The 15,666-nt window shown below is 34.4% G+C and overlaps 1 protein-coding gene across 1 annotated transcript in view; it reads left to right on the top strand.

The window, feature by feature from the left end:
* LOC126893338 (peptidylglycine alpha-hydroxylating monooxygenase) overlaps positions 1-15,666 on the top strand; it is a 102,718-nt gene that overhangs the window by 73,765 nt on the left and 13,287 nt on the right. Inside the window, exons 8-9 of the mRNA XM_050663398.1 lie at positions 6,364-6,506; positions 6,593-6,645. Of these exons, the coding sequence (XP_050519355.1) occupies positions 6,364-6,506; positions 6,593-6,645 (196 nt within the window). The remainder of the gene's footprint in view (positions 1-6,363; positions 6,507-6,592; positions 6,646-15,666) is intronic.

Genomic DNA, 15,666 nt, shown 5'->3' with positions numbered 1-15,666 from the left:
TATGCCATCCAGGAGGTTTACATCGATGCTTTTGAAAATAAAATGAGTTTGTTTTACATGGATGTCTACTGCGCGGCCTACAAGGATGTTTTTCTGTGATCGGTCCGTTCGAAGCCAAGTTATCATTAACTGCGCTATCTGAGTTGATACTTTTTATAATATAATCCCTTTTTGGTATTCAGTTTATTTTTGAATTTCTAAAGTAATTAAATTCAGTAAATTTTTGAAATATGAAGGAGGATCTGATTATTTACAGCTGACATTTCATCACTATCATCACTTGACTGACACAACATCGCAAAAGCACAGTCTTTTTGTCATTCAAATTTCATTAAACTACTTCACTTTATAGTGGTTCTAGCCTAGCTAGACTGACAGCGCAGGTGACCTCCTTGCCATGTGCTGTCGACATCGACCGCGACTTAACTAGTGGCATCTACCGCGACCTACACATCCACCTCGACTTACTTGTTATGTTCTTACCCTTAGAGGCCCAGATGGACGTCAGCGCGTCTACTGGCCTCAAAATGAAAGGTTTGCTCCATACACTGTAATCGAAACAGTGGCTCACCGAGGAGTGTCAATAATGATTTGGGAAAGTATCTTTTACGAAGCTCGTACCGGGTCCTGATTCAAATTCAAATTTCGACTTAAAACAAGTCGCAATCAATATGGCGACGTTGAAATGCGACTGTGCGAGCCTTGTGGATTTTGGTTGAACTAACGAAATGATGTCATTAAATAGCGACTTCTCGAAATTAATTGCTACTCCAAAAAAGTGGTTGAAATTATAATTTCGAGTCGAAATTATTATGACACGGACATGAATGAATGGTGATGAATGGCCAAAAGCGAGGTTAGGTTTAGTTTAGGAGATGTGTTTTGTTTGTTTCTTGCAAGGAAAACTAAAGCAAAAGGTATTAATATGGCTGGGTTTTATGGAAATTTGCTGGTTTTGAGGAATTATATAGAATAGTATTAAATTAGAAATAAATTGAGAATGTCCACAACGTGAATTATCAACTCAATGAAAGATGTAAGGTAATAATCTGGCAAAATTAGTATAAAACAAGGAAAATTAATTACCAGCTATTTTATTGCTGGACATGCTGGAATCAAATCTTAAGATTTCATATATTAGTAATATAGCTATGCAAAGCCCACAGAAAGTGTGCTATTTTGTTTATAAACAAATTAGCGCTCTACTATAAAAAATCTTTCATGTCATCAATTTATTTAGTTATTGATAAATAATTACTTCCCTAAAATTTTAATTGAAAATTCCAGATTTTTTTGGGAAAACTCGGATTTTCCGAGTAAAATTTTTGGTAAAGGAAATCGGAAAAAAATAACTTTGCAGAACTAAATTATTTAAGTGAAATTTAATAAAAAATTTTCTTCTTGGTAAAAGGTATATTAGTTTAAAAAACCTTTGACCTTTGTATTTTTTGGTTGGCTCACCATGTTCTTGTAACACTGATGATGCTCTTGTTACAGAGCGAAAAACGTTTTGTTCATATGTTTGTAGCCCTTTAGGGCTTTTTAAACTAATATACCTTTTACCAAGAAGAAAATGTTTTATTAAATTTCACTTGTAATTAATGGTATACAGCCAACTACAGGAAGTTCTTTCTTGTGGATTTTTAAATTATTTAAGTGTTTTTGGTTTAGAGGAAAAAAATTAGTAGTTACAGAGCACTAATTGAAAAAAAAAGAAGATTTAGAAGTGCTAATTTGTTTATAAATAAACACTTTCTGCGGACTTGTCATAGTCATACCCCATATTACTAATAATATATGCAATGCAACAAGTGATCAAGTTCATCTAAATAAAATTGTGCCAGGTGATGTGAAATTGTGTCTTAAAAACGTAGTTAGTTGTACGTGGCAAAACAAGTGGTCGCAGTGTTCCGAAAAATTAAAACAAATTAAAGGCAACGCTGTACAAAAACAGGCCTTTTCTCTACCTAGGAAAAACAAGTTATCTTCACTCGGCTCCGACTTGGTCACACCCGTCATACACATCTATACAAAATAACTAGAGACAATCCTCCATTCTGCCAGCAGTGTCAAACAAATGTAACAATTAAACATATATTATCCGACTGTCAAAAATACCAGCAAACGAGAAGTAAATTTAACCTTCCCAGAGACATATCTGAGCTTCTTGGAGACGATAAAAATATCAACAACATCATCAAGTTTTTAACGGATATAGGAATAAAGGACATTTAATTGTACCACAAATTTTCCAGGTTTCCTTTTTGTTGGTTCATATGTATGTACTTAATATTGTAATAACTGTTTATTTTTAATAATGTATTTTCGATTGTTGTCGTTTATAACCCCAGTGGTTCGGACGACATTAAATAAAAACAAATAAAAAAAAATATATGCAATCTTAAGATTCGATTTTAGCAATAAAATAGCTGGTAAATAACTTCCCAAAAATGACATTTTTTCGATAAATTTCCCAGACTGTGCACAAATGTTGCGGTTGTTGCGTAGCCAATAAATCCAATAAACAGGAGCGCCAACCCAAATTCTGAGCAGTGTCAAAATGATAACGTTAATATCCCCAGTTGTAACTAATATCGAAATGAATAAGAATCGCTATAAATTGCGACCATCATTGCGAAATCGAAATTAAATCGCGACTTCGAAATCAATGATAATCAGGCCCCAGATGTTGTGTTCGATAGAGGTAGTCTGAATGCATAAAGGTACGTGGAAGAATTTATCCAAGACCATGTCATGCCTTTCGCATCTTTGATTAGTGAAAACTTTAGATTAATGCATAAAAATGCACGTTGCCATACCGCAATAATCACCCGTAAGCACTTTAATGAGGTAGGGGTTCAAGTTTTACCAAGGCCGGCACGCAGTCCCGATCTTAAACCAATTGAACACATTTGGGACAAGAGCAAGAGTACCAGCCCCTACATCCTTCTCAAGAGCTCAATATGACTGCGGTAGAGGAGTGGCACAATATTCCCCAATCGATATCTAAGATATCATGAATGGATTGCCGAACCTGCTCCAAGAAGTCCTAAGTGACAGAAGCGGCAACATCCATTATTAATACTCATATTTTTTTATTTAGAGTATGATTTTCAAAATTATTTTTTTGAATCATAATTGTGAATCGGACAATAATCACTTATTATTTATTCTATTATTTATAATACATATATTAATTTATAATACATATACAGGGTGTTTGGTAAAGAATGGGCCATAGCTTAACCTTAGATTCCTGAAGTTAAAATAGGTCGATTTAAGCTAACTTACCTTAGTACGAAAGTTGATAATAACTAAAATACAGGGTGTCAAAATTAAACTTTTATTTTATTTAATCTTGAATATTTCCTGACAGGCATGCGCTAACAACACGAAATTTCGTAAACGGGAGTTTTTTGGGACGAGAAATCTAGATTCGTTACCAAAAATGATGTATTGCCCAGAGGGCGCCACATACGTCTTTCAGTGCTCATTTAATACGTTCAATTTTTTATCCCCCACTCTACATACTTTTTGAATCAAAATTTTTATTCTCTTAATATTTTTAGTTAAAAAAGATATACTACATTCATCTCGCTAAACTTAACCGTTTTCGAAATAAACGCATTCTAAATCTGCCATGCAACATATTTTTTTGTATAATATCATTGTAGTTACACCCGAAAAATAAACTTAAAGCCATAATAATTTCCAAAAATGTATCGCAAATTTCTTCTAATGGAATTTGCAATGCAATAACATAAATATGAGAACTTTCACAATTATTATGGTTTTATGTTTATTTTTCGGGTGTAACTACAATGATATTATGCAAAACATTATATTGCATCGCAAATTTAAAATGCGTTTATTTCGAAAACGGTTAAGTTTAGCAAGATGAATGTAGTATTTCTTTTTTAAGTAAAAATATTAAGAGAATAAAAATTTTCATTCAAAAAGTATGTAGAGTGGGGGATAAAAAAAATTGAACGTATTAAATAAGCGCTGAAACATGTATGTCGCGCCCTCTGGGTAAACATCATTTTTAGTGGCGAATTTAGATTTCTCGTCCCAAAAAATCTCAACTTACCAAATTTCGTGTTGTTAGCTCATGCCTGTTAGGAAATATTCAAGAATAAATAAAATAAAAGTTTAACTTTGTCCCTGTATTTCAGTTATTACCAACTTTCGTACAAAGGTAAGTTAGCTTAAATCGACGTATTTTAACCTCAGGAATCTAAGGTTAAGCTGTGGCCCACTCTTTACCAAACACCCTGTATACCAAAGACATATAATTTATATCTTCTTCTTTTACTTCTTGGAGATCTTTCGATCTGTTTAATTTTGAAGCTGCCTCTGGTTAATTTCCTGGGAGGTAGATTGCCAACTATCCCTCCATCTTTTAGGTGGTCTTCCGGGGGTCTTAAACCGGGCGTGTTGCTTTCTGGGCAATTTTTGGGAGTCTATTCTCATCCATTCGTCTTACATGGTTGTACCACATCCTCTTGCGCTGCCTGCCCCATCTTAGAATATCTTGAGTTTAGCATTGCCCTCTAATGTCTGTATTTCTAACTCTGTCTCTTCTTGTTTTCCCCACTATTGTTCTTAGGGTTTTCATTTCGGCAACTTTTAGTATCTGTTTCGTTTTGTTGGTGTCTTCGCGCACTTCTATGCCATATGTCATGATCGGTCGTATGCAAGTCTAATTTTACTATCTGTGCGCATATACGGATTTGACCAGACTATCTCCCGCAGACATCCTGACAATGCCGATGCTTTGTTGATCTGACTCCTCAGGTCCTTTACTGGGTCGTGAGTGCTTGATATATCTATGGCCAGATATCTGAATTGCATCACCTGTTCTATGGGGTTGTTCTCAACAACTAACTTACATCTGAGCGGATCTTTTGCTATTGCCATACATTTAGTTTTGTTGGTAGAAATGTTCGTATTTAGTTGGCGGCTTACTTGAAAGAACTGAAAGAGCTGTCTCTGAAGATCCTCTTCTGATTCAGCAATAATTGCTGCATCATCTACGTAACACACCATACCAATTCTTTTCTTGCCCATTCTATATCCAAGATTAAGAGATGTTACTTTTTTTTATAATTTTGCCCATTAGGTTAAACAAGAAGGGCTTAAACTGTCTCCTTATCTAATTCCTCCCGGTGTTGGAATATTTTCAGTGAACTGGTCTTCTGCTCTAACTTTGGTTACGTTGTTGTTATTTAGGTTATGGACTATCTTTGTTATGCTGGTCGGTGTTTTATTTTCTATTAATATATTTAGAATGTCTCCCAGGCGAACTCTGTCAAACGCCTTCCCAGGCGAACTCTGTCAGATCAAAGAAGCAAATATACGCTGGCATGCTGAACTCTATAGCTTTTTCGTTTATATGTTTTATTATAAATACTGCGTCTGTTATAGATCGCCCCTTTGTAAAACCTTGTTGTTCTTCAGCATTAGTGATTTGTCTTTCCAGTTTGTCCTTGAGAATACCCGTGAAAAGTTTCATAGTTGTATTTAAGAGGGTTATTCCTCTGTAGTTTTGTGGGCAAGTTTTTTGTCCTTTTTTAAATATGGGGATTGTGATGCTCTTATGCCATTCCTCTGGTGTTTCTGTTTCGTTTAAGATTTTTTTAAAGAGTTGCGACAGTTTACTTGCAAGTTCAGGGCCTCCATATTTTAAAATTTCATTGGGTATACCATCCGTTCCAGGTGATTTTCTGTTTTTTAGCTTCTTGATCTTTGCTTCTACCTCTTCGTCATTGATTGTAGCACTTATATGTGTATTTATATCTGTATACACCGTTCTTAGGCGTCAACGCCCTTCGGTAGGGATCTATGGGGGAGTTTCACCGAGCCGCAAGCCCTTATCCCTTGCCGTACTGCTCCCTCACAGGTCGATCAGATGCCCGCATATTCTAGTCTAAGCGCCAGATTCACATTTAGAATTTTATACTGACGCGTTAGCCTTTTTGTTTTTCTGATGGCCTGGGCTGGGCTTGAACGCACATACCTCACGGCGAAGTGAAGTGTGGGTCAGCCGCTAGTCGCACTGAGCTATCCGATCGACTCGATCGAGTGTATTTATATCTAATTTGTATAATTATTTATTTGACGTTTTTAGTAGACGACATTCAAATCACGACTAACTTTACCTACAGATACCCCTGATGATGCTCTAAGAGAGAAAGTACTTGCACAAGATTTAATAAAAAACTGTACCCGACATCTGCCCTTTAATTTGTAAAATTCATATATTGGAGTATTCAACCGTATCTTATTGAAGTGTAATTTTTTCTCCATTTAACAAATTTTGAATTTCTCTACTTTAAATTAATTTCACATATTTTCTATTAGGTAAAGTTGTTTCTGGCTATAGAGTGACAAGAGACAGAGATGGATTCGATCATTGGTCTTTGATAGGCAAAAGAGACCCACTCACACCTCAGATGTTTTATCCAGTGTTCGATGATACTCCTATCAGCCAAGGAGACCGTTTGGTAAGAATAGTTATTAAAGTCTTCATTTATTGTTTCACGCTTTATTTTGTATGTATTGAAACTGATATATTTGTATTTATTCTTAGGCTGCTCGATGCACAATGGACAGTTCGCATAGAAACAGGTTTACCCAAGTTGGGTGAGTAAATTTATCAGTCTTAAACAATCCTTTTCAAGAATAGAAATTTATACAGAGTGGGCCAAAGAAAACAGTCCACCTCGATATTTTGCAGTATTTAATAGATTTTAACAAGTCGATTTTTGATCTAAGAGGGACACATTTTTACGGTACATACATTTGTCATTTGTCAACCCCTCCCTTCCACTTCCCCCACCCCTTATTTTTAAATAGGAAATAGGGTCGTGTACTAGCTCATTTAAAAGGTTGTTCAATTCTCTATTCAGTAATATAAACATTAACATAATCATTTATACAGGGTGTCCAAGAAAACAATATTTTAATTAAATTAATTGACACAAAAAGAAGAATGTATGTAATTTATTTAATTCAAAATACATTCTACTGCTGTCACAAAACAGAAAAAAATGTTTTTTGATAAATAAACATTGCTTTTCGCTTAATTTCAATGTTCAAGCTGCCACCCATCTGCCTCTTGGTAGATTGAATATTGAATGTAAGCGAAAAACAATATTTATTTGTCAAATAAACATTTTTCTGTTTTCTGTCAGTAGTAGAATGTATTTTGAGTTAAAAAAAATGCATACATTCTTCTTTTTGTGTCAATTAATTTAATTCAAAATAATTTTTCTTGGACACCCTGTATAAATAATTATGTCAATGTTAATATTACTGGATAGAGAATTAAATAACCTTTCAAATGAGGTAGCACATGACCCCTATTCCCTATTTACACATAAGGGGTGGGGGACATGGAAGGGAGGGGGTTGACAAATGACAGATGTATGTACCGTAAAAATGTGTCTCCCTTAGATCAAAAATCGACCTGTTTCTTCATTTCCTTAAAATCTAATAAATACTGCCAAATATCGAGGTGGGCTGTTTCCTTTGGCCCACTCTGTATATTTATTCAATTTTTAAAAATACAGTGTGTCCACGGATGGGGTGCCCAAGAGGGAAAACTTATATTTTCAATTTTAGCGAAAAATGTCATTCTTGATAAAAAGTTTTGCTTGTTCTAAAACCCCGTAAAACGAAATAAAATTCAAGTTTTTCAAAACCTGCTTAATTTTGTAGCCTATTTTATGTAATTCCCTATAAATTTTTGCACTAAGTTCGAAATCGTAACAATAAGCTAGTGTTGCTAAGCTACAAAGTAGCTTAGTAACTGTCCACTCCGATACATAATTTGCGAATTATCATTTTTTCGACAATTTTAAGCGTTCAACAAACAATTTATTGTTGGATGCTTAACATTTTCTTGTCGAAAAAGAATGACAATTCGCAAATTGTTTATCAGAGTTGACAGTTACTAAGCCACATTGTAATTTAGCAACACTAGATTATAGTTACGATTTCGAACTTAGTGCAAAAATTGATAGGGGTTTACATAAAATTTGCTACAAAATTAAGCAGCTTTTGAAAAACTTGAATTTTATTTCGTTTTATGGGGCTTTATAACAAGCAAAACTTTTTATCAAGAATGAAATTTTTCGCTAAAATTGAAAATAAAAAAGTTTTTCCTCTTGGGCACCCCATCCGTGGACACACTGTATATTAAGAAAACTACTGTAAATACAGACGATAAAAACAGCTTTCGAGATGAAAAATTAAATAGTTGGTTAAATGGTTAGAAAGTTATTCTAAATGTTTATAGCAAAAAATCGACCTGTTTCTGCAAAATAATTTTGCAATATTTAAAATTGTTTTTTTTATTTAATTTTTTTTTTAAATAATATTGATAGAATAAACCTTCTTTTATGAGCTACCCGGAGAATTACTGCAACTTCATTATTATCTGACTTACATTGTTGCAAAAATATTTAATTTGGGATAAACAAATAAAACAACTTTTAAAATACACTGGCGGGCAAAAAATTTAGGTCACATTTAAATTTTTTTTTGAGGTAGTAATTTGTTTACGGTTTTATTGGTTTCTTAGAAGGCGCTGATATATATTATTGCTTTCCTAGAAATGATGTATCATTATTTGTTGTTGATATTTTTTTGTACTGTAACGTATTTACGACTTTTTTATGAAATATCTGCATTCACTCTAGCGGAACCATTACGGTTAATTGCCAATTGTTCAAGTAAGTATTCTTTTCTTGTGTGTTAAACCTATCGGTGGTTCAGTGTATTGTTAATGGTGTATATCTAATGAATCTTAATGTCTTTTGATCCTGTTACTGTGGCAAGAATTTTAGCATTGATACAGAATGGCTGCGAACAACGTGAAACTGCAAGAGCTGTTGGAAGTAGTCTATGTGCAGTTTAAAATGTGTACCAGCGCTATGAGGAGACTGGTCTAATAACCAGAATGCTAGGATCCGGGCGAAATCAAATACCCACCCAAAGAGACGATCGCAGGGTTGCCAGATGATTTTTTTAATTCCCTAGAATTTTCGCCAACATTTCCCTAGATTTCCCTAACAACTTGACAACCATTTTACCCTATATATTTTCAATAGGTCTATTCGCGGAGCACATCCTTACCCAGAGGGAGAACGCATGCGCATTACAAAATTTTGCGTTAGATAAGGTCGAATTTTTCCCTCTGAACAGCTAATGCGCAGGCGTTCTCCCTCTGGGTAAGTTCAGGATGTACTCCGCGAGTAGATCTAGTATTTTTGTGTATATGTTGGACGAGCAAAGCCCGAAGTTGGACAATCCTAGCATTGTACGAAAAATATTGTACACTTCTAGCATTGTACTCCCAAACTGTACAATGTCCGAAATGGTCAAAATTAAAAACTTTTATTGACAAGTGACACACCAATCAAAAATCGAACATTTATGGTTATCTAATATTTTTATATTTTCTATTTATATATAGAGTGTTCTTTTTTGACTCAACACTGTGACAAAATGTTGTGTCCAACTAAAATATAAATAATAATAGTCCAACTATAGAAATTGATTCTAGCAAATCGAAGTTTTAAGCCAACATCATTGTTTATATCATGGTAATAGTGGAACCCGATCCCAGAAAAATCTCTTCCTGGACTTTATATAATATGGACTCCGATATACAGGGTGTCCCGAAAAGATTGGTCATAAATTATACCGCACATTCTGGGGTCAAAAATAGTTCGATTGAACCTAACTTACCTTAGTACAAATATGCTCATAAAAAAGTTACAGCCCTTTGAAGTTACAAAATGAAAATCGATTTTTTTCAATATATCGAAAACTGTTACGAGATTTTTTATTGAAAACGGACATGTATCATTCTTATGTCAGAAACATCTTAAAACAAAATTATAGTGAAATTTGTCCACCCCATAAATATTTTATGGGGGTTTTGTTCCCTTAAACCCCCCCAAACTTTTGTGTACGTTTCAATTAATTCATTATTGTGGTACCTTTAGTTAAACACAACGTTTTTAAAACTTTTTTGTCTCTTAGTATTTTTTTGATAAGCCAGATTTTATCGAGATGCGGCTTCTTTTTAAATATATTTACATAACAATTTTCTGTGGGTTTTGCTCCTTTAAACCCCCCAAATGTTTGTGTACGTTCCAATTAAACTATTATTGTGGTACCATTAGTTAAACACAGTGTATTTAAAACTTTTTTGTCCCTTAGTCTTTTTTTGATGTCACTTTTTATCATTACCAAAATATACCTAAAATGGCTTATCGAAAAAGTACTAAGAGGCAAAAAAGTTTTAAAAATATTGTGTTTAACTAATGGTAATGCAATATTAATTAAATTGGAACGTACACAAAAGTTTGGGCGGGTTTAACGGGACAAAACCCCCATAAAATTTTTATGGGGTGCACAAATTTCACTTTAATTTTTTTTAAGATGCTGCTGCCATAAGAATGCAACATGTCCATTTTAAATAAAAAATCTCTAATAGTTTTCGATATATTAAAATAAATCGATTTTCATTTTGTAGCTTCAAAGGGCTGTAACTTTTTTTGTGTGCATTATTGTATATAGGTAACTGAGGTTCAATCAACCTATTTTTACCCCTAGAATCAGTGGTATAATTTATGACCAATCTTTTCGGGACCCTGTATAATTTAATCCTACAACCCAGAAATCAGAAATCCTGATTAATTATGAATTTATAACATAATCTTGATGTTTGTTTGCCTTTAATAACAAATGGGGAATAATCGTAAAAATCGATCTGAATGTGTCATATTCTCTTCACTTCTAAACTTTGACTCATCGCTGTGATTCCCCGAATTCCCGAATAATACGATTTCCAAGTAGATAGGCAATATGTGAAATTTTGTAAAGTTTATAAAATATAACAGCTTTTCTAAAATCGTCTTACAAATATTAAGATTCTCTAGATTTTTCATAGAATTGAATAAAATTCCTTTTTTCCCTAAGCTAGCTCAAAATTCCCAAAAAAGGTATAGGGAAAATTCCCTAGGTCTGGTAACCCTGGACGATCGGATTGTGGTGTCCGCAAGTTTGCACAATAGAAGAGCCTCTGCGGTTTTCTTACGAAATCAACTTCAAGAGGCGAGAATTGTTAATGCTAGTGAATGGACCATTAGAATAAGGCTCCGAGCTGCTGGATTATCTTGCAGAAAAATAGCTAAAGGCCCACCGTAAGTACAATGGCACATTATGCGTTTTGACCGGATGCGTTTCCACCGCATAGTCAAAACGCATAGTGTGACAGGTCGGTCCGGTTGCGTTGGAAACGGATGCGTTTCCACCGCATCCGGTCAAAACGCATAATGTGACATTGCACTTACAACGCCGGCATCGGATAGCAAGATTAAACTTTGCCAAGACTTTTATCAATGGGAATAATGTACCGGGTGTCCCAATAAGAATGGCTCTCGGCCATATCTCAGGAACCGTTTATAGTAGAGCTTTGAAATAAAAAATTTTATAACAAAAGTTGCCTCAGGAAAAGCCTGGAAATTATTTTCATAATTGTGGGACCACCGCTAGAGGGCGTAATTGAATATAAAAAATTAAAAAATCTAAATTTTACAAAATTTTCCTAATGAAGGGGCACTGGAAATCCGATCGTCGTATTCTTCATAAAATTCTACGCATATTTAATTTGACAAGTTTAGGTCTACCTTTGGAAATAAGAGGTGGGGGTGAGTGGGAACCTTGTTATGAAAAACTGGCTGTGAGTCCGGTTCTGCTAAATCAAATTTTGCAAACTTGGTCTTGTTGAAGACAGATCTTTTTCGTCAATGTAAAAGTTATGATTTCGAACCAACTTACTAAGTAACATGCCAGCTAGAAGGCGTTATTTAATTTTTTTCAGAAATCTAGTGTTCCTTGGAAAATATTAAATACAAACATGCATTTTTAATACCATATTACAAAATTAGACAAAATTACCAGCAGAATAGCGAAAACCGCATGTTAATACCTTTTTTCTATCTCGAGATATCTTAAAAAACGTGTAAATTTAAAAACATAACTGTTACTGTCACCGGTAAACGAAATTCATTAGAAGTAGTGTGCTATGGAAACAACAAAGAAACATTTTCCAGCTGTCAACGTATATTAGGTCTTTTCAACGCTTCTCATTTGTTTCGAGCCTCGTTCATATCTCGTATATTAATATTATACACGGATTATACGGCATATGACAGAGGCTCGAAACAAATGAGAAGCGTTGAAAAGCCCTATTACAAAGAAATAAAAACAACTATTTAGTGATGACATAAACGTTCAAATTTTTGCCCATCATTTTCGTTGCAAACATTTACTCTTTCAAGAGTAGATTGAACAGCAGTCTCAACTTCTGCTCTCGATATGCTTTGAATGGCGTTTAGTATTCTCTGGATAATGTATTCTAGAGTAGTGTATGATGGGCAACAATTTGAATACTTAGGTCGTCACTAAGTAGTTCTTTTTGTTCTGTGTTATATTTAATTTTAATAGTATTGTTTCTCTTTATATTGTTGTTTTAATTAATTATATTTTTATACGCTGACATCTGGAAAATGTTATTTTGTTTTTTTCCACAGCACACTACTTTTCATTAACTTAGTTTACCGGTGATAGTTACAGTTATGTATAAAATTTACACGTTTCTCGAGATATCTTGAGATAGAAAAAAGGTATCGACATGCGGTTTTCGCTATTCTATTGCTAATTTAATCTAATTTTATAAAGTATGATTAAAAATGCATACTTGTATTTAATATTTTCCAAAGAAAACTAGATTTCTGAAAAAAATTAAATAACGCCTCCCAGCTGGCTTATTACTTATTAGGATGGTTCAAAATTATCACGCTTACATTGAAGAAAAAGATCTGTGTTCAGCAAGACCCAGTTTTCAAAATTTGATTTAGCAGAACCGGACTTACAGCTATTTTTTCATAACAAGGTTCCCACTCACCCCCACCTCTTATTTGCAAAGGTAGAGTTAAACTTGTTAAATCAAATATGCGCAGAAATTGATGAAGAATACAATAATCGGATTTCCAGTGCCCCTTCATTAGGAACATTTTGTAAAATTTAGATTTTTTTATTTTTGATATTCAATTACGCCCTCTAGCGGTGGACCCACAATTATGAAAATAATTTCCAGGCTTTTCCTGAGGCAACTTTTGTTATAAAATTTTTTATTTCAAAGCTCTACTATAAACGGTTCCTGAGATATGGCCGAGAGCCATTCTTATTGGGACACCCGGTACATTGGAGCAACGTACTGTTTTCATGTAAGTCACTTTTTTGTCTCAATGGTCTCCGGGTATTCTCCATACTCAAAGAGTATGGAGAATACCCAGAGAAAGATATGCTGCGGCTTGTACTGATGTGCAACTCCAATTTGACGGTGAGTCGCTTATGGTCTGGGCAGAAATTACTTCACAAGCATGCACACTTTTAGTCTTCATACAAAATCCCTTCCTTACGGCTCACAGATACATTGCAGAAGTTTTAGATGATCATATTATGCCTTCGATGAATATATGGGCGAACATGTCATTTTCATGCAAGATAATGCTACACCCATATACTGCCAGAGTTGTCAGAGAATATTTTGAAGTGGGATTTAGGCGGTATGATTAGCCACCACTCAGTTCAGACATGAATCCTATCGACCATGTCTGGGATGAGTTAAGCCGAAGTATCCGAAGGTATGGAAACTAGGTAGATGGAAAGAATACATTGAACACCTATTTTATGACCAAAAAGTAGAACAATTAGAAGTTGACGGAGAAACCACGGGACCAGAAATAATGAAAGAGGAAGTTATTTATGCCATAAAACACACAAAAGGTAGAAAAGCTCCAGGACCCGATGAAATACCAATTAAACTATTGAAGATAATTGATGAAGATAATATTGATGTCTTGGTAGACCTTTTTAACTTCATATACAAGACGGGACACATACCCAAAGAATGGCTTCTCTCAACTTTTGTAACGATTCCAAAAATCACAAATGCTAAAGATTGCAATGACTATCGGACAATTGCATTAATGAGCCACACATTGAAAACCTTCCTTAAAATCATACATAACAGAATCCACGTGAGATTAGAACAAGAAATAAGTGATTCACAGATGGGTTTTAGAAAGGGTTTAGGAACTAGAGAGGCATTATTCTGAGTCAATATTCTTACACAACGATGTCTGGATATGAATCAGGACATATATGCTTGCTTCATAGATTTTAAAAAAGCTTTTGACAGAGTTCAACATCTTTTAAGTATTCTCTACAACAGCTTTTAAATATTCTTAAGACCAAAACATAGATAGTAGAGATCTACAAATTATATAGAATCTGTATCAAAATCAGAAAGCAAGAGTAAGATTCGAAGGAGAACTGACAGAGGAAGTAAGTATACTTAGAGGAGTTCGACAAGGGTTCATACTTTCACCACTCTTATTCAACGTCTACAGTGAAGTGATATTTCAAGAAGCTTTATTGGATATTGTGGAAGGTATTTTGGTCAACGGAAATAGCATTAATAATATTAGATATGCGGACGATACGGTCATATTTGCAAGTGATATGGAAGATCTACAGTACATAATACAACATGTATAAAATGCATGTGAAAGGTACGGACTGCAAATGAATCTCAAGAAAACGAAATCAATGATATTCTCAAAAAAAAACCACAAAATGTAGATAACCTGATCATCAATAATACAACGATCGAAAGAGTAACAACATATAAATATTTAGGAACGTGGCTAACCGAAGATGGAGATCAAACAAAAGAAATCAGATCTAGAATAGAAATGGCAAGAAACACGTTCATAAAATTGAAGAACTTACTTTGCAACCGTAACCTTAATCTAGAGATCCGCACAAGAATGCTACGTTGTTACGTTTTTTCTACTTTACTATACGGCATGGAAGCGTGGACAATAAAACAGTCTGGAATCAAAAAATTAAACTCCTTTGAGATGTGGTGCTACAGGAGAATCCACAGAATGTCGTGGACTGAAAAAGTAACTAATATAGAGGTGTTACAAAGAATGAAGAAAGAATGTGAAGTCATAAAAACTGTTAAAATTAGAAAGATTCAATATCTGGGTCATGTAATGAGGGGCGGGAAGTACGTATTACTTAGGTTAATTATGCAAGGGAAGATACAAGGGAAGAGAAACCCAGGACGACGCAAAATGTCCTGGCTAAGAAATTTGAGAGAGTGGTTCGGTTGAAGCTCATTAGAATTGTTCAGAAGTGCGGCCAATAAAATTAAAATAGCGATTATGATTTCCAACCTCCGATAGGGGAAGGAACCTGAAGAAGAAGAAGATCCGAAGGTATACACCCGTTTCAAGAACTGTCCACGAGCTGGGCAAGAACATTGATCAGAATGTGATCCGTAATTTAATTGAAAGTACGCCTCGTCGCCTAAAAGCTGTCATTAACCCTCGCAGGACCAACTGTCACAAATAAGCGTGTTGTTACTGCCTTCTGGTCCCAATTAATTAAAACTCTTATTTCTATTCAAATACATATATTTTTGGTTTACCATATCGATGACTAAATCATAATAACTTTTTTATAATCACGACCTATCTTAAACGTGGTTACTGCCAACTATTACAATATAAC

The sequence above is a fragment of the Diabrotica virgifera genome, chromosome 10 (genome assembly GCF_917563875.1).
Source record: "Diabrotica virgifera virgifera chromosome 10, PGI_DIABVI_V3a".
NCBI lineage: Eukaryota > Metazoa > Arthropoda > Insecta > Coleoptera > Chrysomelidae > Diabrotica > Diabrotica virgifera.
This window is presented reverse-complemented; position numbering and strand designations above follow the sequence as displayed.